General features: G+C 41.4%; 1 protein-coding gene across 1 annotated transcript in view; it reads right to left on the bottom strand.

The window, feature by feature from the left end:
* LOC135211029 (protein MMS22-like) overlaps positions 1-22,276 on the bottom strand; it is a 165,098-nt gene that overhangs the window by 126,788 nt on the left and 16,034 nt on the right. Inside the window, exons 7-13 of the mRNA XM_064244063.1 lie at positions 17,271-17,521; positions 3,539-3,642; positions 2,862-3,022; positions 2,412-2,614; positions 1,674-1,768; positions 795-917; positions 303-522 (exon numbers count right to left, since the gene is read on the bottom strand). Coding sequence (XP_064100133.1) covers positions 303-522; positions 795-917; positions 1,674-1,768; positions 2,412-2,614; positions 2,862-3,022; positions 3,539-3,642; positions 17,271-17,521 — 1,157 coding nt within the window. The remainder of the gene's footprint in view (positions 1-302; positions 523-794; positions 918-1,673; positions 1,769-2,411; positions 2,615-2,861; positions 3,023-3,538; positions 3,643-17,270; positions 17,522-22,276) is intronic.

Here is a 22,276-nt window from a genome sequence, read left to right as displayed (position 1 = left end):
ATACAAACAAAAGGGATCGCAAGTTGAAATTGAGTTTAGAGTGCTCCTCATTGATACCCGTAAGTATAAAAATTTTGTTTTGCATGGTTATTCTGTACACAGTACTTAATGCAGTGTATTGTGTTTTAGGAAGTGCACTGTATTGATTTTTTATCATACTGTACTTAAATAGGCATGAAGAGCACAGTAACTACTTACAAATGGCCATCAAGAATGTAATAACTCGTTTGTAAGTAGGGTAGGATGGTGTCTGTAATTCATATCTACAGTAAATGAAGACTTTTGCTAATCAAAAAACTCACGTAGCATTAACAGCCTCGTTGCTTAAAAAGTAGATGAATAGCCCTGAAGGAGTTTCCTTCATTCCATCAATGTTATTCTGATGATACAGGGCCAAAGAGAGTGTGAGAGATGCTGCAACAGACCCTAAAACAGCAGGGGGTGTTAAAACAGTGGCTTGAGACTTGATGAAAATACCAAACTCCTTCCAGATGGTTTCAATGACTTCCATCCCTGCGCGAACTGAAAAATTCAAGATGGAATTCGGTAAAACAATAAAATATACCAAATTCAATGTACATTTGTATTTTTCATAAAATATGAACCTACGCTTTCACAGCTTTCAAATCTATGAAATTGTAGGTTTGTATTGCCATTTGAACAAATACAAACTAGACAGGAAAAAAAAATTAAAATTTGAAAACTATACACAATAATAAATATGAAATTTAAACATTTGTTTGCTGTGATTGCTTCTTAACTACCAAAATAATGAAAAGAAATACAATATGTACCTGTAAAGCAATGGAATTTTTCAGCATTACTCAGAACCTTAATCAATGCAGAATTAACTGCTAGTAATATGGCCTTCATCTCGGGTATTCCACAATGCTGCAAGACAGAACTTAGCCCAGTACCTAAGAAGATATATAGAAAAAATTATATAATTATCATCAGCAGTGAAGAAATAAATTTTGCTTTGTAACTGCTTGTTCATTCCACAAAGTATATGTCTGGATCTGCATGCATCACAAACTTCTAATCGTCATGATTCTTAACATTTTCACTATGGGTTTTCTCTTCACAGACTCAAGATGTAAAATGAGTTCTCTCCACTTCACTTTGCCTAGTGCACTTCTTGTCGGAATTCCCATTAGGTCAAGATATTCAGCAATGCATTTTCTCAATGGATTTCTGGACCTTTGGTATTCACATATTCACATTCCTAACTGCCCATTTCCAGTTCTCATTACATCTCCATATCATCTGAATTCCATAAGGTCTTAGTTTCTTTTACAGCAATTGGACATCAAATTAATACTTATTAAAGTAATAAAAAGCTACCGTAGCTACACAACAAGAAAGGGCAAAGCAGTAAAAATTATATATGTACACAGATCTGGACTTAGGAATAATTGTTTTTATATTCATCTGCATCTGCAGTTTACAATACATAATTTGTGTTACGTCTTACTATTTTATCACTTACAGGCTTATTCCACATGATTATGTCCACATGAATAACTAAAAGTATCAATGGAGGATTGAAACAATGCTAGTATTTATAAAATTCTCAACAGATTCCATCAACATAAGGCTTACAGCACAAAAAAGATGTTCTAAGTCAAACTACCTTTTCTACTGACAAATTTAATGCCTTGCACAATACTTACACAAGAGAGAATGCTGGCCCAAAGTAAGATCGCTGCTGTGTTCAAATATCTCCTGTATACCTTCTGCGTACAATATTATTAGCTGACCATAGTCTCTGAAAACAGAAAGATAATATTTTCTGTCAATCCACGTGAAGAAATATGTTGAGATCCTAAAAATTATCCGTTAAAAGATCAACTTTGGCCAAGCCACAGAGCAGGACAGTTGGTATCCTATGTTTTTCTTGAAGGACCCAATGAACAAAATGGCCATGACATATCCACCATCCCTCTGAATCACTCACATACAAATTACACTTCATGGTTAGTTTGAAACTCCAAATTATATGCAAACTTGAAACAATTACTAGATTTTTCAGAGTAACCAGAGGCAAGAGTCACTCAAAACGTTCCACTTCCAATGCAAACATATTAAAAGTAAAATAAAATTTGTCCTACTGGTTGGTATAAACAGACCACTAACTTTAACTAAATCTCAACTGCATTGTAAACAGGGACAAGTAAATCTAAATTTTAGTGTGCAAAAATTGTATTAAAAGAATATGAAAAGGGGAAGAAGGTTCTTGCACACGATTCTATCACAGGTAAAAAGGAGGTCAGATAGTTTCAGAGGTACATCTCATATTCTAGGTCTACCCAAGTTATATACCCTGATGAAGGTGTTGTTGATGTACTGAAACTGTATGATTAACTTAATTATGAAGCAAAAGGTTGCATCCTTAATCAGCAAATACATACCTTCTAAGCATAGCGTCTCTTGATGTTATGTACTCCTGACATGCAGAGGCAATGAGTGGGCTAAATTTCTCAGTGATTGGAGCTATGTTGCAACCGGATTCCACAAGCAACAAAATTGTCGTTAAGAACCCACGCCACACTACTTTAGATTTGCTGACACTTGATGAAGGAGCCATCATCAACAATTCACAAAGTTTATTTGTCTGAAAGGGTCAGAGAATTACAAAGTAAATCATTTGCATATCACATGAAGGTCACATCTAAAACTTATCAGAAAGAGTACTCTATGGCTTTGGCAACAATATGTGGTAAACACTAAACTTAATGATGGATATGAAAACTGTTTAAACAAATTAGTCTCTCATGGTAAAGTTTAACATATTTTATAATTATTGTAGGTAAGACAAATTATAGTAACAAAAAGGCAACATGAACTACTTGTTGGCTTACCACATCAACCATATCTGTAGTGTTGGCTAAACAAAGGAACAAGGTGATGGAATTGTGCAGGCCCACTGGGGAGAGCTCCAACATCTTGCGGCCATGGAACTTGGAATAAATACGACCCCTCATCTGCCTCCACTCCAAGTTTCCACTCTGAACAACTCCAACTTTAAGAAAAACCTAAGATTAGTATGCATATGAAACAAAGTTTATTGTAAAGTAGGATCCTCAATGATGTTACCCTTTCCATAACATTTTTTTCCCTATCTCCCTGGTGGGAGAGGATAGGGTGCTGTCAACAGCGGCCTTCACAACAAGTTAGTGGTACAGTAATATCTTACCCTAAAGCATTAATTCAACATGGTATTTTATATTTATAATGATTTGAGTCCTAGGTATGCAACCTGTTGTTGGCAGATATCAATACATGGCATGCAACCTTACAAAGACTGAGAGTGTATATTAGAGCAATAAAATTCATACATAAGGCGAGACATGCCTCAACAACAATAAAGTACCTTTTATACTAATGATGGAATATGATTAGCAGTTAAAGTTTGTAAAACATACAGTACAACATCAGTACAGTATCCACACAAATGTTAAACAGAGAAGTATCTAGTGGAAATAACAAGATGTCTTACCAACGTATAGCTGGCAGAGAGTAAAACAAAAGCACTCACCAACAATCCTGAGGAAAATCTGCCATGAACTCTCCGATTTTCCAAACAAATCTGGGTCTGAAATTCGAGACTTCACTTGTTCTAGCCACCCTCCCACAGTTTTGCTGTTTACAAAATGAAAAAAAAAAAAGATGTTAAAGTACATTTACATTCAGAAAACCTGTCTTGTCAACACCAGAGACTAACATTTAGCCAATAATTTTAGTTTCAAAATGAAGTTAGAGACTACAGTGGTGCCTCGAGATACGAAAGGCTCAACTTACGAAAAACTTGAGATAAGAAAGCAAATCCAAAAAATTTTACGGCTCTACATACAAAAATTGCTCAAGATACGAAAGGTTGTTGCTGTAAAGTCCGAGATTCGCCCGGACCACCAATAACAATTTTGAAACTCGCGCGCCGCCAACTGAGTAGACTCGCCACCATCCTCCCACTCTCCCATTGGTTCCTGATGCTAGTCACCGCCATGAGATCCTTCTCTCCTATTGGTCAGCATCCCTCCCATAATCCCATCATGCATCGTACATAGCGGCGTTCTTCTTCAGCCATTGCTTCTCACCAGTGTTATCGTACACATGCGGAATTCGTTCGTTCACATATACGATTTCCATTGTTAACGTAAATTCGTGTTAGTGATATCGTGTTGTGTGAGAACCTAATTAGTATACTACATAACTTAATTACGTATAGTATAGTCTTGGGTCCCAAGAAAGTTGCTGAAGTTCACAGAAAAAAGAGAATGCTTTCTATGCAGACAAAAATGGAGATAATAAAAAAGTATGAAGCTGTCTTGCGGTTGAGTGTGATCGCTAAGGAATACGGCCAAAATCCGTCAACAATAGGCACCATCCTTAAGCAGAGGGAAGCCATCAAAGCAGCTACACCTTCCAAGGGCATGACTATTTTGTCCAACAAGAGGAGCCATGTGCATGATGAAATAGAGAGGCTGTTTCTTCTATGGATTGAGGACAAAGAAATCGATGGCGATACGATAACCGAGACGGCAATCTGCCAGAAGGCCAGCGCTATTTTTGGCGATTTGATTGCCCAAGCCGAGGACAACGGAGGAGAGGGAACATCGACGGCAACCACAGAGTTCAAGGCTTCTCATGAGTGATTCGAAAAATTCCGTAAACGGACTGGCATCCATTCAGTGAAGAAATTGAAATTTTGTAAAAAAAAAAAAAAACGTAAAGTATAAAAAAGTAAAAAAAATTTAAAAATCAAAAAAGAAAAAAATTTAATTTCAAGTTTTCTGGTGTCGACCTGTGTCGCCCTATGAAAAATGCCTGTTATTCATTTTTCCTAGTATAAATAGCTCTATCATATACCAGAGAAAAAAGCTAACATAGTTATGCTGAGGTTACTACCCCCAGCGCGATCACCCAAGGGTGTCGGTATAGTATAGGGGCGATGTGTTACCACAAACCACAGGGCTTCTGCCATTTAGAAGATTCCCTTCAAAATCCCTCTCTTTTGGTGGGAGCCGTCACAACGGAATCTCACTACTCGTCCCGGCTCGCCACTACTACTACTACCGAAGCGCCATCTTTCATTCCCGTTATAGAGCCGTGCGCTTCAAAACAGAAATTTTTGCTATCCCTTTTTTTCTATTGTATTCGCAATTAAATAACCATTATGAGTGCCCAATCTTCTGCTACTTCGAAGTTGAGTACTCCAATTTGGTTTTTTAACATATTTAAGTTATATTAATTATGCTATCAGTCCAGGCGCCTCGAAATATGAATTGGGGACGCCGACGACTGGGCAGCCATTTTGTGCGTCGGCATAGCAACAATAAATTACGCAAGGCATATGTAAAATTATATATATATAGGCTTAGCTTTGCTTATAAGATGATCAAAAGGTGTTATTTCTATTAAAACAGATACTACTTACATTTCATAATAATAAGGCTTAGGTATTGATACAACAATGTCTCGGTGCTGGAGAACATTCTCGAATCTAGGCTAGTCTTATTGAGGTAACCATATTTGATCCTTAACGGATACATGGTTCATTATCTCTAGTTAGCTTAAATTATTAAGCCTAGTAACCTTAAATCTATTTTTTCTTGTTATTGTAAGTTAGGTCTATAAATGACTTTACTAATACGATCGGGGAAATTGCCCATTTACGAATGGGAATTTAAGTGATAATGTCGGTTACGTAGATTAGTACTAGATATTAAGAGATAATTTCTATGCATTTTGTGATATATTGTTGTATTTAGATCAATAAATACCCAAAGTAATAGTATTGTGTGCTTGGCCTACCTGGATAACCTCCTGACCGGGTTGGACCACTTTCGATCGCGACGAGCCACGGCCAGTCAGCGAAAGTTCTAGGCTATTTAGCCTAAAAGTGGATCTACTTTAGATCAGGGGTAGAGCCAAACAACATAAACTATTGCTTGCAAACCTCTAAATCTCAGGGATTGAATAAAAGATATTATTTCGATAATATCTCTACTATATGATCTCTGGAGCCTCAGCGAACAGAGACTACTTCTAATCACTGTGATTGGAGGCAGGGTAGAATATGATAGTACTCGAAGTTCGGCATTGCCGGAATTCAGACTGAACAATTCCTAACTTTGGCAATTATAGTGGTACGCCACGTCTTTTCTCCGACATCGGCGAAGTTCGGTGTTTCGGCATAAACATGCCTCTGAAAGGAATTTTCAGTCTATACTATTATACTTGAAAACTTATTAGCCTTATTACATAGGTCGGTAACGAAGTACTTCGCCGACAACTTAATGAAGTGTATATGTATAAGCTTTATTATTTAGTAGTGAGCTACTTAGTGATAAGCCGATAATGGAATACTTCGGCAACGAAGTATTTCCCCGACAACCTAGATAAGCATATATTTAATATAAGCATTATTATTTAGTAGTAAACTACTTAGTAATAAGTCGATAATGGAATACTTCGGCAACGAAGTATTTCCCCGACAACCTAGATAAGCATATATTTAATATAAGCATTATTAGACTAAGCTAATATTATAAGATAGTCGATACCGGAATACTTCGGCAACGAAGTATTTCTAGACAATCAAGTTAAGAACATCTGGAAAAATTAAGGCATATACGTCGACACGGAATATTTCGGGAACGAAATATTCCGCTTACAAAACTTACGAGTTTTATGATCTGATTATTAATAATTACTATTCAGTCGACAACGGAATAGTTCGGTACGCCGAAATGTTTCGGCAACGAAATACTTCGCCAATAAATAAAATGCATGATTTTTCTAGAAAATACCTGTCCTGTATCTCTAAAACGAAATATTTCGGCCACGAAATATTTCGTCGATGGTCTACAATAAACCATCAAAAGGAAGATTACTCATTGAGTATTTCGCATTACAGGTGGTCCGTTGCCAAGCTGAGGGATGCCACGCGTCTCTAGGCAACGACTATGGCCACATAGTATGTTGTTCGCACTCCAATTGTGCAGTAGCCTTGGTTGACTACGTGGCCTGGCACCCGGACGCTTGTACCATCTGTTACGAGCTTGTTTTGTTGTTGACTGATGAACAGGTAAGGATGTTACAGAATTATCTTATATACTGAGAATATAGTAAGGTAATTTGTATACTGTTCTGGTCTGCCACTAAAACAAAGATTGCCTTTCAGGCGGACAAGTCGATCGTCCACGGCGCAAGGGCATCCCTACGCAAGTGGGTGGCGGGGTTCGGCAGATACGCACCAAAAAGCTGGCCCCATGTTTTGGATGCTGGCCTTTGCAAGAAGATCTTTCCAGGCGCCACCTTCAAACTGCGGTGCCCAGGGACGTTGCCGGACCCCTCATTGAAGCTATCCGCATTGAGACGACGGCCGCTTTAGGGGAGAAGCAGGACTTTATGGAGGAAGTGGCGGCGATTGACCTCAACATCGAGCCGATGGTCACGGAGGACCAGGTAGGTGGGGAGGTAAGTGGGGCGAGTTCCCATCCTTCTCCTTCTCCTTCCCTGTCTTCAACTCCATCCTTTAAGGGTTTTTCGAAACCCATTAAAGAATAAGGAATGCCGTCGGTTATTCCTAAAGTCAAGAAGACTTTAAAAAAGAAAAGCAACTCTGTTCCGCCAGCGGCGAATGAGTCGTCTTCGGTGTCACAACCGTCGACATCATCTGTCATTCAGCCTGCTGCCACAAATCCTTCCCCTACCGAAGGTACAGGGTCAGTCCCAAGGGCGGCTGAACAGTTCTTCGACCCTGAATCCTTCACTAACCAGCTGCTAGCTAGGATTAGTGGAGTAGTAGATCAGAGGATAGATGCACACCTCAGATCAACACCGAACATCTCAAACCAGGCTCTCTCGTCATTGACTGAGAGAATCAAGCCCATTGAGGAGATGCTCTCAGGCCTCTTTAGATCCGGAACACCAGCTCTATCAATGATGGTTCCGGATACTTCAAAGCTTCCCCCCTTCGATAAGGAAAACCCTTGGAGGTTGGCCTTAAATGCTCCCTTCGTAGAAGGAAGATTGACTATAGAAGGGTGTGGAACAAGACCAATAGAGGACTACGAGCTATTCCCAGCCGGTATGAAGTTTCCGTTCCCGGGTTTTGTCAGACTAGCACAACATGTGCTAGTCAGAATAGACAAAATACCAAAGGAAACAGTAATCTTTCCCAGGGAACAGGCCCAAGCTGTCTGGGTCCGTTTCCTAACAGAACTGAATTGTGTCAATACCAAATTGACACCACACAAGGGAAAGTATACAATGTTTGTTACCCCAGATGGTCTTCCGTCACCATGTACAACCAAGGTGGCGGAGTTGTCATTGCAAGCAATCTATAATGACAAACCAGTCCCAGCCCTGAAGGAAACAGAGCCAACATCTTTGCTCTTGCCCTCAGGAGCAGACATTTGGGTAAATGCTCCGGCTATGTTCACGGCTGGTAAACTAGAACCGGATTGTGCTTCGGACTTGTTCTCCGAACGACTGCCCAAACTCCCCGGACATTTGATCAAGGGTGAATTTGAGGAAAGGACAAAGTTAGCCAGGACTATCAACTCCGTCACCTCGGCAGAGTTGCTAGCCACAACATACGAAGACGAACCAGTCCTTCAGGTCTTAACGAAAAGTCTTTTACAGACTCTTCAATCAGACCTGACTGAGTTAGCAAGTGCAAGAAGGGCTTGTAGGAAACATGTTTTGGCTGAAGCTACAGTCAAACATGAACCCAATAAGCTCATTAGATCATCCATTTGGGGAGAAAACCTCTTCCCCAAAGAGGAGATAAATTCCATATTGCACGAAGCAGCTAGGGTTAACCAAAGTCTGAGAGTGAGGTGGGGTCTTCCTACGAAACGCCATTTTGATGTGTCTCCTCATCAACAAGCACCTAAAAAGAAGGCGCGAAGGTATAACCCTTACCAGACGGCCCGTCCTCATGGATATATGCAGGCAGTGCCGTCCACCTCAAAGGTAACACCACCACAACAATATGTATTGGTTCAGCCATCCTCGGAACCTCAACCTTCGACTTCATCGCAAGTTGTGGCTTCCCCAGCATATAATCCTGCAAGAGGTGCCTTTCGTACATATAGCAGACATGCTGGGAGTAGTCGAGCCAGAAGAGGCTCCAGACTGCGAGGTGGAGTCAAGGGTAGAGGATTCCGAGGAGGTAGAGTAACTAGACCAGATTCCAACCAGTAAAATCTCCCAGGTAGGGGGAGACTGTACTTGTTCAAAGGTCGATGGACCTTCAGTCCATGGACCCACAGTTTAATATCAAAAGGTCTAGGCTGGAAGTGGGAGAAGGGCCCTCCCCCTCCAGTCAACTTCTTTCAAAAAACCAACAGAGGACCTCTTAGAATATACAAAGAATCTTCTTTAGAAACGTGCCATAAGAGGGTGAAGAGCATAAGATTCCAAGCACGATTGTTCAGTGTCCCAAAGAAGGACTCGAACAAAAGACGGGTAATCCTGGACTTGTCTCGGCTGAATTCCTACATTCACTGCGACAAGTTCCATATGCTGACAATCTCACAGGTACGGACCTTACTTCCCCGTGGGCCGTCACCACCTCTATAGATCTTACAGACGCTTACTATCGCGTTCCAATAATCAGAAACTTCTCTCCATACCTAGGATTCAAGCTAGGCAAGAAAGCCTGCTCATTCAAGGTAATGCCCTTCGGACTCAATATAGCACGCAGGGTATTCATGAAATTAGGGGAGACAGTAGTTCAGGAATTGAGGAAGAAAGGAATACTTTTAGTATCCTACCTGGACGATTGGTTAATTTGGACAAACAACGAAGCAGAATGTTGAAGGTCAACATCCAAAGTTCTGAAATTTCTAAAGTTTCTAGGCTTCCAGGTGAATATGGCAAAGAGACTGACTCCACAATCCCAGTTCCAATGGTTAGGAATTCAGTGGGACCTGAAGAAACACAGGCTATCTCTACCGTCCAAAAGGTCAAAGAGATAGTAAAAGCTACAAAACGCTTTGTTGGAAAACGACGGTCATCTCGAAGGGAACAGGTGAGAATCCTAGGCTCCCTTCAATTTGCATCAGTGACAGATGTTCTACTAAAAACCAGATTAAAAGATATCAATCAGGTTTGGAGATCAAGAGCAAATCTCAAATTCAGAAACAAAGTTTCAAGAATTCCAGATATTCTGAAAAAGAGACTTATTCCATGGACAAAACAACGGAACCTATCCAATCAGTTCCGCTACAATTTCCTCCCCCATCTCTGATCATCCACACAGATGCATCCCTGAGCGGCTGGGGGAGATATTCACCCCTCAAGAAAGTTCAAGGGACATGGTCACAAACATTCAGTCAATTCCACATAAATGTATTGGAAGCGATGGCAGTGTTCCTGACATTGAGAAAATTACAACCGTCCAAGAAGATCCACATCCAAATCGTATCGGACAGCTCTACAGTCGTCCATTGCATAAACAGAAGAGGATCCAAATCAAACAAAGTAAATCATGTAATGATAGCAATATTCCTATTAGCGGAAATGAACCACTGGCATCTGTCAGCAACTCATCTGGCAGGAGTAAGGAATGTAATAGCAGACTCTTTGTCCAGAATGACCCCATTGAAATTGGAATGGTCACTGGACAACAATTCATTCAAATGGATTATGAATCAGATTTCGGACCTCCAGGTAGACCTCTTTGCCTCGGAGTCCAACCACAAACTAGCCTGCTATGTCGCTCTCAATATAGACAACAATGCCTTCGCGATCGATGCAATGTCTTTAGATTGGAATAAATAGGAAAGAACATATCTCTTTCCACCAGTGAACCTCCTCTTGAAGGTGCTTCACAAGCTACAATTATTCAGAGGCCAGTTGGCACTAGTGGCACCCAATTGGCTGAAGAGCAATTGGTATCCACTTATCATGGAGATGAAACTCAAACCTCAGAAGATTCCATCCCCGAAATTAACACAAACAGTACAAACGCAAACTGTGTCAGCTTCCTCAAGAATTCTGAATGCCCTAACTTTATGGACTTCATGAAGTTCGCAGCACAAAAGGAAGCGAAAATATATCCGTTAAACATTCTATTTGTAGAATCGGATGAGAGAGATTCTACAATTAGACAGTATGACTCCGCAGTTAAGAAACTAGCTATGTTTTTAAATGATATAAATGTACAAGAGATGGATACTAATCTTACCATTTCTTTCTTTAGATCATTACATGAGAAAGGCCTAGCTGCCAGTACTATTACCACAATTAAATCTGTCCTAAGAAAGATTTTTCAAATAGGTTTCAATAATTGTTCTTATTCAGCACTATTAAGAAAAACATTGTTTTTTTGTAGCGCTAGCCTCGGACGCTAGAATATCTGAATTATCAGCACTTTCTAGAAATCCAGGGCATGTGAAATTCCTTCAATCTGGGAAAGTTTTACTTTCACCAAATAGACAATTTTTCAGAGGATCCACAAATAGGTGGACTCCTTGGGAAATTATTCCTCTTCTAGAAGACAAATCATTATGTCCTGTTCATACACTTGAAACCTTTATGACCAGAACATCTCAAATAACAACGGGCTCTCTTTTCATCAGAGAAAAAGGGGGCACGATAACTTCAAGAGGAATTTGGCAACAGATTCTTTATTTTATTAAACAAGCCAAACCCAGATCCAGTTCCACATGTCCATGATATCCGGGCAGTGGCCACAGCAACTAATTATTTTATAAATATAAAGTCTGAAGACCTAAAAAAGTACACAGGTTGGAAGTCCCCAACAGTGTTAAGCACCACTATCTCAAAAATTTACAGGCCCCAAAAATTTTTTAGCAGTGGCAGCTGGTACTGTGGTGGTTCCTGAAGAACAAACTAACGGTTCTCCTTAGAAACCTTTGAATAGACTATTCCTTTAACTATCTCCCTCTGCATGACCCTTCTACCTGCATGACTCGCTCACACTCTCCACCATGACCTTACAGACCTTACAGTTCGTTCGGGTTGCCCCAGGTCCCTCAGTGTGAGGCGCCTCTAATGTCTACCAGAGAGTTGCTAGTACATCTTCCGGTATATTTTGCATCTTCCAATCTTGGATGGTCTGGGATGCAGTTTAGATATTTGTCGAGCTTATTCTTAAACACATCTACGCTCACTCCTGATATATTCCTCAGATGAGCTGGCAACGCATTGAATAGACGCTGCATTATCGATGCTGGTGCGTAGTGGATTAATGTCCTGTGTGCTTTCCTTATTTTTCCTGGTATAGTTTTGGGCACTATTAATCTACCTCTGCTTGCTCTTTCTGATATTTTTAGTTCCATGATATTTTCTGTTATTCCTTCTATCTGTTTCCATGCCTGAATTATCATGTAGCGTTCTCTTCTCCTTTCTAGACTATATAATTTTAAGGATTGTAGTCTTTCCCAGTAGTCTAGGTCCTTAACTTCTTCTATTCTAGCTGTAAAGGACCTTTGTACACTCTATTTGTGCAATATCCTTTTGATAGTGTGGGTACCATATCATATTGCAATATTCAAGTGGACTACGAACATATGTTTTATAAAGCATAATCATGTGTTCAGCTTTTCTTGTTTTGAAGTGCCGTAACAACATTCCCATTTTTGCTTTACATTTTGCCAACAGAATTGCTATTTGATCATTGCACAACATGTTCCTATTCATCATCACACCAAGGTCTTTAACTGCTTCCTTATTTGTGATTGTCTCATTATTAGGTCCCCTATATGCATATAGCTTTCCTTCTCTGTCTCCATAATTTATTGATTCAAATTTATCAGAGTTAAATACCATCCTATTTACCTCTGCCCAATCATATACTTTGTTAAGGTCTCTTTGTAGAGCGTTCCTATCTTCATCACAAGTAATTTCTCTACTTATTCTTGTGTCATCAGCGAAACTACTCACTACCGAATCCTTAACATTACTGTCTATGTCTTCAATCATAATAACAAACAATATTGCAGCTAGCACCGTACCTTGTGGCACACCGGATATTACCTTGGTTTCATCCGATTTCTCATCGTTTGCAATAACTATCTGTTTTCTGTTGTGTAAAAATTCTTTTAACCATCTTCCTACTTTATCTACGATATTGTGTTTTCTAATTTTCTTTGCTAATATATTATGGTCTACTTTGTCAAAAGCTTTTGCAAAGTCTAGATAAACCACATCTGTTTCATTTCCGCTTTTCATATTTTTGAATATGTTCTCACGGTGGACTAACAGTTGGGTTTGTGTACTTTTTCCGGGTACGAAACCGTGTTGTCCTATATTAAACAAATTATTTTTTATTAAATGTTTCATAATATTTTTCTTCATTACCCTTTCATACACTTTCATAATATGTGATGTTAGACTCACAGGCCTATAATTACTTGCCTCTAGTCTTGATCCACTTTTGAAAGTAGGGGTGATATATGCTAATTTGTGCTCATCATAAATCTTGCCTGTATCTACACTTTGTCTTAATAATATTGCAAGTGGCTTTGCGATAGAATGAACTACTTTCTTTAACAAAATAGCAGGGACTCCATCCGGCCCTGCAGCAGCTCCATTTTTAATTTCATTAATTGCCTGCACAATATCAGCTTCATTAATTTCTATGTCAGCTAAATATTCACTATTTTCTTCCCTTACTTCTATATCATTATCTCATTATCTATTCTAGGGGTGAATTCTCTCATATCGTTCTGCAGTATGTTGCAAATTTCCTTTTTTTTCATTCGTTAATCTCCCTTCAATTCTCAGAGGGCCTATTTCTATTCTTCTTTTATTCATCTTCTTCGCATATGAGTATAATAGTTTGGGGTTTTGCTTGATATTTAATAGGGTTTTTTCTTCCAAGTCCCGTTTTTCATTTTCTTTTGATTGTATAATCTTTTGTTCTGCATTTTCTATCTTACTTTTTAGTTCTATAACTTTCCATGCATTTTTTTCTTTTGCAAGACCTTTTTTCCACTTTCTGATTTTCTGGAACAAGATCCTTCTGTCTCTTGGTATGCATGAATGATGTTTACTTTTCTTCTTCGGTATATATTTTTCCACTATTTTCTCCAATATTTTATATAATATCTCCGTATTTACCCTTATGTCATCACTTACGAAAATGTTATCCAATCTTTGTTTAATTCTTCATTAATTTCTGACCATTTTATATTTTTACTGTAGAAGTTGTATTTTCCATATCCTTCCCACTTTTTCATTTCTTGCTTATCTCTATTTTCACTGCTTTGGAATGAACTGTTAATTCTATGACATTATGGTCTGAAATACTCGCATTATAAACTATTATTTCTTTAACATAATTCATCTCGTTCACAAATACTAGGTCTAAAGTATTTTCCTTTCTTGTTGGCAGGTGATTTATTTGTTGAATGTTGTATTCTAGTAGCATATCTAATAGCTTTTCAAATTGCCTCTTATCTTCTGCACTACTATTACTCTCTTTTTTATATGTATAAGTACAACCACAATCTCCTATTCGTTCTTTCCATTCTACGAAAGGAAAGTTGAAGTCACCAGATAGGAGAATAGTCCAGTCCTTGTGATTTCTACATATATCATCCAATTTTTCAATTATTAAGTCAAACTCTTTAGTATTAGGAGGTCTATATATTACTATGTTCATCAATTTTTCAGATTCAAATTCTACCGCTATTAGTTCACATTCTGAGTTACTATATTTCTCATATATTTTTCCTTGTTTTTTGTCTTTCCCATATATTGCGGTTCCCCCTTGATTCCTATTTTTTCTATCTGATCTATAAGTTTGGAACCCTTTTATTTGATCATCATTCCCAGTCTCTTGGGAATACCAGGTTTCACTTATATTCATTATATCTATTTTCTTTTCATTTTGGGTTAGTTCTTCTAAGTACTCTATTTTTCTTTTTGAGTTACTCGTAACTAAACCCTGCGCATTCATCACTATGATGGTTTGCGTGTTTTCTCCTTCATTTACCTTGTTTGCTGGACCGGGCGAAACGTTTGTTGTCGATCCCGTCACCGAATTAGTATATAAGATTGCACAATATGTATATATGGCTATTAAGTATTAGTGTATTGCCTTGATTGGTCTGTATGACACATAATTAAGACCAATAACTTCATATTATGTACAATTTTAAGTATTATATAAGTATTACTATTATGGTTAAGAATATATTAAGAAATCATTTCTTACACGATAGTAAGTTAAGATTAAATAGTAAAACTATTTATAATTCTTTACTCTGAATGTCATTAACCTGGTTTTACATATAATTTGACACTAAAAACTTGTAGCATTCTCTGGTATGTTTTCATAGGGCGACACAGGTCGACACCAGAAAAGGGATTTTGACGTAGGAAAAATCTATTTCTGGGGGAAGACCTGTGTCGCCCTATGAACCCTAGCCCTATTAACATTTCTTCCCACCCTGACTAATCCAAGTTTATAGATCGAATCAGGAATACAAGATGGCGCTTCGGTAGTAGTAGTAGTGGCGAGCCGGGACGAGTAGTGAGATTCTGTTGTGACGGCTCCCACCAAAAGAGAGGGATTTTGAAGGGAATCTTCTAAATGGCAGAAGCCCTGTGGTTTGTGGTAACACATCGCCCCTATACTATACCGACACCCTTGGGTGATCGCGCTGGGGGTAGTAACCTCAGCATAACTATGTTAGCTTTTTTCTCTGGTATATGATAGAGCTATTTATACTGGGAAAAATGAATAACAGGCATTTTTCATAGGGCAACACAGGTCTTCCCCCAGAGATAGATTTTTCCTACGTCAAAATCCCTTTTTTGTAAAGTTAAGTGTTACAGTTTTGTTAATGTGTTTCGTAAAGTTGAGTGTACATATCTGCCGTTTGTCCTCCTCTGTCGCCACTTTTGGAGATAGCCTCACTCGAAAGGTAAGCTTCCACATTTTACTACATACGTATATATGTAAGTACAGTATTTCTTGTATACCATTTACACTAATACACTTTATTTACAGGTACGTACTATGTAGTACATATTAGCATTATGTATTAAGTTAGGTATTGTATGGTCCAAATTGTTGTAGTATTTCATTGTTTATAGGTCAATTTAACTTTATTATGAAATTTACCGGGGTGTTTTTGGAGGGCTTGGAACAGATTAGCCATTTTACATGTAAAATGCAGTTCAAGATACGAAAAACTCATGATACGAAGGGCGCCTCAGAACGGATTAATTTCGTATCTCGAGGTACCACTGTACAAAGAAAGTTGTGAAGGAGTACAACAATATTGTGTATCTGTTAAAGAAGCTATGAACCCCCTCTTGTGTATGTGCTGGTTCAAGCTAAAAATCCAACCTTTTCAGGTATGTATCTGGAACTCAATAAAAAAAATTTCATGTGTTTATGAGCTCACTGAGGGCATAAAAAGCTTGGGAAATGAGAAATTAATGAGTTTTTGTTACTATACTCCAACAATTTTATTTTCAAAAGATTTTACTTGTTTCATTTCTTCACACTTGATCTATGCTGCAGTGGTTCTCAAACTATAGGTCGCAAGATCAATTTTGAAGAGTTGCAGAGACATAGGGAAATGATTACGCTTTCAGTGTATTTCAGGTACTTAATTGAATTCTTCTTTTACCCACAAATTATGTGTGTAATGTGTGTTTATCCTCCCTCCTCCAGGGCCTACTAGTTTAGTTTTGTGAACGAAAAGTTGTACACATTATTTCTCCAAAATAAAGTGTATATGCCACAGTACATTTTCTTTCTCTTTACTTTCCTATGGGTTGCAAAGGACTGAAATGTTCCAAATGGAGTCTCTCACAAAAAAGTTTGAGAACTACTGATCTATAGTGAAGTAAACAAAGCATTCAAAACAAGAACAATGTTCTCAATCAGCAGTAAGAAAGAGTTAAAAATGTTCACAAAAGAAAAATAATCTTGTATACTTTACTTGGAAAAGTACATAAACTAGAGATCACTTTGACACAAAGCACAAAATCTTCGTGAGGCAGACAACAAAATAACCAACTCAAGAACACTCACAGCTCTAGAAAGGAAAGCTTGTTCAGTTCCCTGTCCAATAAACCTGGTGTAGTTACTGGATTATTCCATTAAGTACAAAATATACATTTTTTTTTACTGGACATGGACTCATCCAATAATCTGGGGTGCCACTGGATTCCGACATAAAAAGGCTCAAGTTTGTATTTTATAAGAACACAATTCAATATAATGTAGTAAATTAAAATAAAACATGATCTGTAGGTGTTACAATTACCTCATGCATGCCAAGCCCTCTACTCCTGCACCGGGCAAAAGAAAACTAGAATCCAAGTGTTTAGAAAAGTAATCCCACAACGATGATGCCCATTCACTACTTCTCTCTCCACCCCATAAACTGTGGAGAACCAGACAACTTCGGACGAAGAAGCGAAGTTCAACCTCTGTGGGCTGCGCACCATTTCTAGGTTCCACAACTGATAACTTGACTAGCGTTCTGAGCATTTTGGTTTCGCTCTTTATTTCATTCTGTAATATGCAAAGGAAAGAAAAAAAGGTTATCAATTTCATTTAAATAATGTCAGTGAACACATCTAAATTTTAAAAAAGTCAAACTCACACTCCTAATTCCAGCAAAAAGATGCCTCTAGGTTTGGACATGAACAAAAGGACAGTTTTTTTTTTTTTTTTTTTAAATAATCATCATCTTTAAAACCCTTTTAAAAAACTCACAATGTCAAAAATTGTATTTTTCCCAACTATACAAACCTGAGGTCCTTTAACAATAGGAAGGTAATCAGCGCCAAGCTGGACCAGTCATAAGCTTAGAACAAGGGGTTCGATAGTTAACTGCTTGTCCGGTAGTTGGGAGTTCCGCCTGACAGAGAGGTAAAGATTCCCTTTGCTTTAGGCCCAAGAAAACAGAGTGAGGGGTGGCATGAGGTGGGACTATGTGTATAGGACCTCAATTTTGTATAGTTAGGAAAAATAAAATTTTCGACAAATTGTCATTTGTTCCGATACGTATACAAACCCTCGTCCTTTAACAATAGGAAGACTCACTTATTGGTAGGTGGAATCTGAGTCTTATGAACAGACTGGTGTTCGTTCGAACTTGGTTCCCTCCCTCATCGTAAGAGCAGAAGGAGGGATCCTAGCCTCTGTCCAGCTGATTGGTGAGTGCACCGCAGGATCAGTGGCCAGACCTCTGGACCAAATTCATAAGAGGGAGGCAAGCGTGCCTCTTATGAATAACAAGCAAGAACTAGTTCCTTGAAAGGGATAGGCTGGTGCTCGGTCACGTAGCTTACCTGCATCTGCCTCCTGTCCAGCGTAGTGACGAAGAGAAGCCAGTCACACTCTCTTTCACTCGTCCATTCATGCAGTCACACAAGGATGCGATGCTGTTCTGTCCTCTCGGGAGCTGGGTGGGCTACACCACCTGTTGAGCAGCCACCACGGGTCCCAAGGAAAAGGTGTCCAAGGACCTGTGAGTAATATCCCTACTCTCTTCGCCAATGCCAGGGCCAGCAGGAAGAGGGTCTTGAGGGTCAGATCCCTGTCTGACAACTCTTGGAGTGGCTTGAAGGGTCTTCAAGTCAAACTCCTAAGGACGAGAGTCACATCCCACCCTGGGGGCCTGAGTTCCCTGGGTGGGCAAGACCTCTCGAAGCTCTTCATGAGAAGGGAGATCTCGAAGGAAAAGGAGATATCCACTCCCCACAGTTTGAGGACTAGGGCCAAGGCGGCACTGTATCCTTCAACTGCAGAGACGGAGAGGAGCTTCTCTTGGCAAAGGAAAACGAGGAAATCCGCTACCTGCTAAAGTGGCTCTGAGAGGAGAGAGACCCCGTCCACGACACCAACCACAGAAGACGGCCCACTTCCCCTGATACACAGCTGCAGAGGACTGTCTGAGGTATCCAGCCATCTCTGTTGCTACTCGGCGAGAAAAGCCTCTCGCTCGCAAGAGATGGTGGATAACAGCCAGCCATGAAGAGACAGAGATCGAACCGAGTGGTGGTACCGTTCCCCGTGTGGTTGGCACAGGAGGTTGTGCCAGGGGGTAAGCTCTCTCTGAGCTTCAGGAAGCAGAGCCAGCATGTCTGGGTACCAAATGGCCTGGGGCCATTTGGGTGCTACCAGAATCATCCGAAGATTTGTGGTGACCAGCACCCTGCTGATCACCTTGCGAATCAGACAGACAGGGGAAAGGCGTATACGAAGAGGTTGTCCCACCGATGTTGAAGAGCGTCCTCTGCAGCTGCCCAAGGCTCTGGCACAACTGAGTACAAAACCTGGAGTTTTCAGTTGTGCCGGGTGGCAAACAGATCCACAACTGGATGCCCCCACAGGTTGAAGGGCCTTTCCACCACATCTGGGTGAAGGGACCACTCGGTCCCAATCACCTGATTCTGACGGCTGAGCTTGTCTGCCACTACGTTCCTCTTCCCTGGAATGTAGCGAGCGGACAGCTCTACCGAGTGAGCCACGGCCCACTCGTGCACCTGCAGCGTCAACCTGGTGTAGCGGGACACTAGGCCCCCCTGCTTGTTGACGTAAGTCACTACCGTGGTGTTGTCACTCATCAACACCACTGAGTGTCCCATCAGACGTTCCTGGAACTCTTGGAGAGCGAGAAACGCTGCCTTGAGCTCCAGGACGTTGATGTGAAGGCGCTTGTCGTGATGATCCCACACACCCGCAGCCAGCAACTCCTCCAGGTGTGCGCCCTGTCCCTCGGTCGATGCATCTGAGAACAGCAACATCTCCGGGGGAGGAGTGCGAAGAGGCACTCCTCTTACGAGGTTCCTGTCGTCCAGCCACCAGGCTAGGGTCCTGCCTCACCTCCTCCATGAGAGACACGGGAAAGTAAGGTGGATCTCTTGCCTGTGACCAAGTCTCCTTTACCCTCCATTGAAGAGACCGCAGGTGAAGACACTTCTTGAGAGACGACAGGTGACCGATCACGACCTGCCATTGCTGAGCTGGCTGTTCCCGTAGAGACAAGAACCGTCTGGCTGCCTCCCTGAACCTGCTGATCCGCAAGTCTGCGGGGAAGACTCGCCCTGCTATCGTATCTATCAGCATGCCCAGGTACTTCATCCTCTGCTTGGGCTCGAGATCTGACTTCTCGAAGTTTACCATGATCCCGAGATCGCGGCAGAACTCGAGGAGTCTATCCCTGTCCTGCAGCCGCTCGCCAGGACCAGCCAATCGTCGAGATACCTCAGAAGACGTATCCCTACTGAATGGGCCCAAGCCGACACCAGAGTGAACACTCACGTGAACACCTGTGGGGTGGTTGAGAGACCGAAACAAAGTGCCCTGAACTGGTACACCGTCCCGTCGAGGATGAAGTGGAGGTACTTCCTGGAGGACTGGTGGATGGGTATCTGGAAATATGCATCCTTCAGGTCCACAGAAAGCATGAAGTTGTTCTCCCTGATGGACTCGAGCACTGAGCGTGTTGTTTCCATCGTGAACCGAGTCTGGCAAACGAATTGGTTCAAGGGAGAGAGATCTATCACCAGGCGCCAGCCCCCCGAGGACTTCTCCACTAGGAAAAGTCGACTGTAGAAGCCCGGCGACTGATCCCATACGATCTCCACAGCTCCTTTGCTCAGCATGGGTTCCACTTCCTGCCGAAGCGCTACGTCCCTGGCAGAACCGGGAATGTATGTCTGTAGATGGACCGGGTTGGAGGTGAGGGGTGGCCGTGACTCGAAGGGTACTAGATACCCCTCCCGAAGGACATCCACTATCCAGGTCTCGGCTCCGTAGCGCTGCCAAGTTGGCCAATGGCTCGCCAGGCACCCCCCTTCCGGCAGCAGGTGAGGGAGAATGCCGTCCCTAGCGTTTCCCTCTCTTCGACTTCTTCCCGGTTCCTCCTCGAGAGTAGGAGGACTGGGAGGAGGGCTGGTTATGGTCGCTCCTTAGCGAAGAAGTCAAAGGCTGAGTCTTTCCTCTCGACTTCGACGAGGAGGTCGTCTTGGTCGAAGAGGAAGCACCAGCTAAGCTCTTTGGCTTAGCCACAGTGGCTCAAGGCTGCCCAACCGCCTTTGAGACTGCCTGGTGGACTAAACAATCACTGTCGTCAGTGCGCCGTTGCTCCACCACAGTGTTCACCATCTCTCTCGGGAAGAGAGAGGTGGGGGAACTCAGCACTGGTCCGTTGCGGAGGCCCAAAGCCGGGTCTCCTTCAGGAGTGATGTTTCCCGAGGAGGCCGCGACCTTAGACACTGTGAGGGACCACAGATCTAACCAAGAGACTGCTTGGAATGCTGCAGTTGATTCCAAGGCCAGTGCCTCTTGCTGCGAGAAGGTGCTGAAGAGACACCCCCGGAGTTAGCCTAGCTTGGGCGCCAGAGGGTCCTCCGATGGCACATAGAAGCACCTCTGTCATGGGAGAGGTGGGGGAAGGAGCTTGGACGACCTGCCGGACCGAAGTGATCCCTCCTGTCCGGAGACGAGAGTCCACCTGGCCCAACACACTGTCGGCCAAGGCTGATTGCGGCAGACCCACCGTCGTCCTGGGTTCCCTCTTGGGGCCCCAGAACGGAAGACGTGTCTGTAACCAAGGGAGTCGCTGGAGAACTTTCCGATGACTCTTTGGCCGGCTTACGCGCCTTCCTCCTCCTTTCGTATCGCCCCCACTGCTCCTCCGACCACAACACACAAATATCACATGGGTCAGTGCGAGAGCATTCCCGCCCTCGACGCCGGGTACATAAATTATGAGGATCAACCTCCACAAGAGACTGAAAAGCCCCACATTTGCGGCCCTCCACACCAGGGCACAATCTGCGGCAGATGGGGGGGGGGGGGGATCCATTATTATCACAACGATTCGCAAGCAATAAACACAATTCAAGAAAATAACAAGTACTTACAGTCTCCACACAAGCACTCAGTAAGGGAAAGTTGGGAAAAAAGTCCTTCAAAACGAAGTATCTAAGCCTACGAGCAGCGGGCAGAGACTCCTGACTACCGGGCAAGCAGTTAACTATCGAACCCCTTGTTCTAAGCTTACGACCGGTCCAGCTTGGCGCTGATTACCTTCCTATTGTTAAAGGACCGAGGGTTTGTATACGTATCGGAACAAATGACCATTAAAAACTAGCTAGAATGTACAACACTAAAATAAATTAAAAAATCCCCATAGTAGCACAAGTCTTCAAATGGAGAAACAAATCCAGTTATGTAAATGTACATATATTTAAATTTAAAACTACTAGGATAGCTTTCCTTGCAGTTTTAAATTTAAATATATGTACATTTACA

The sequence above is a fragment of the Macrobrachium nipponense genome, chromosome 4 (assembly GCF_015104395.2).
Source record: "Macrobrachium nipponense isolate FS-2020 chromosome 4, ASM1510439v2, whole genome shotgun sequence".
Taxonomy (NCBI): domain Eukaryota; kingdom Metazoa; phylum Arthropoda; class Malacostraca; order Decapoda; family Palaemonidae; genus Macrobrachium; species Macrobrachium nipponense.
Note: the sequence above shows the minus strand (reverse complement) of the source record. Positions and strands in the feature narration are given on the sequence as shown.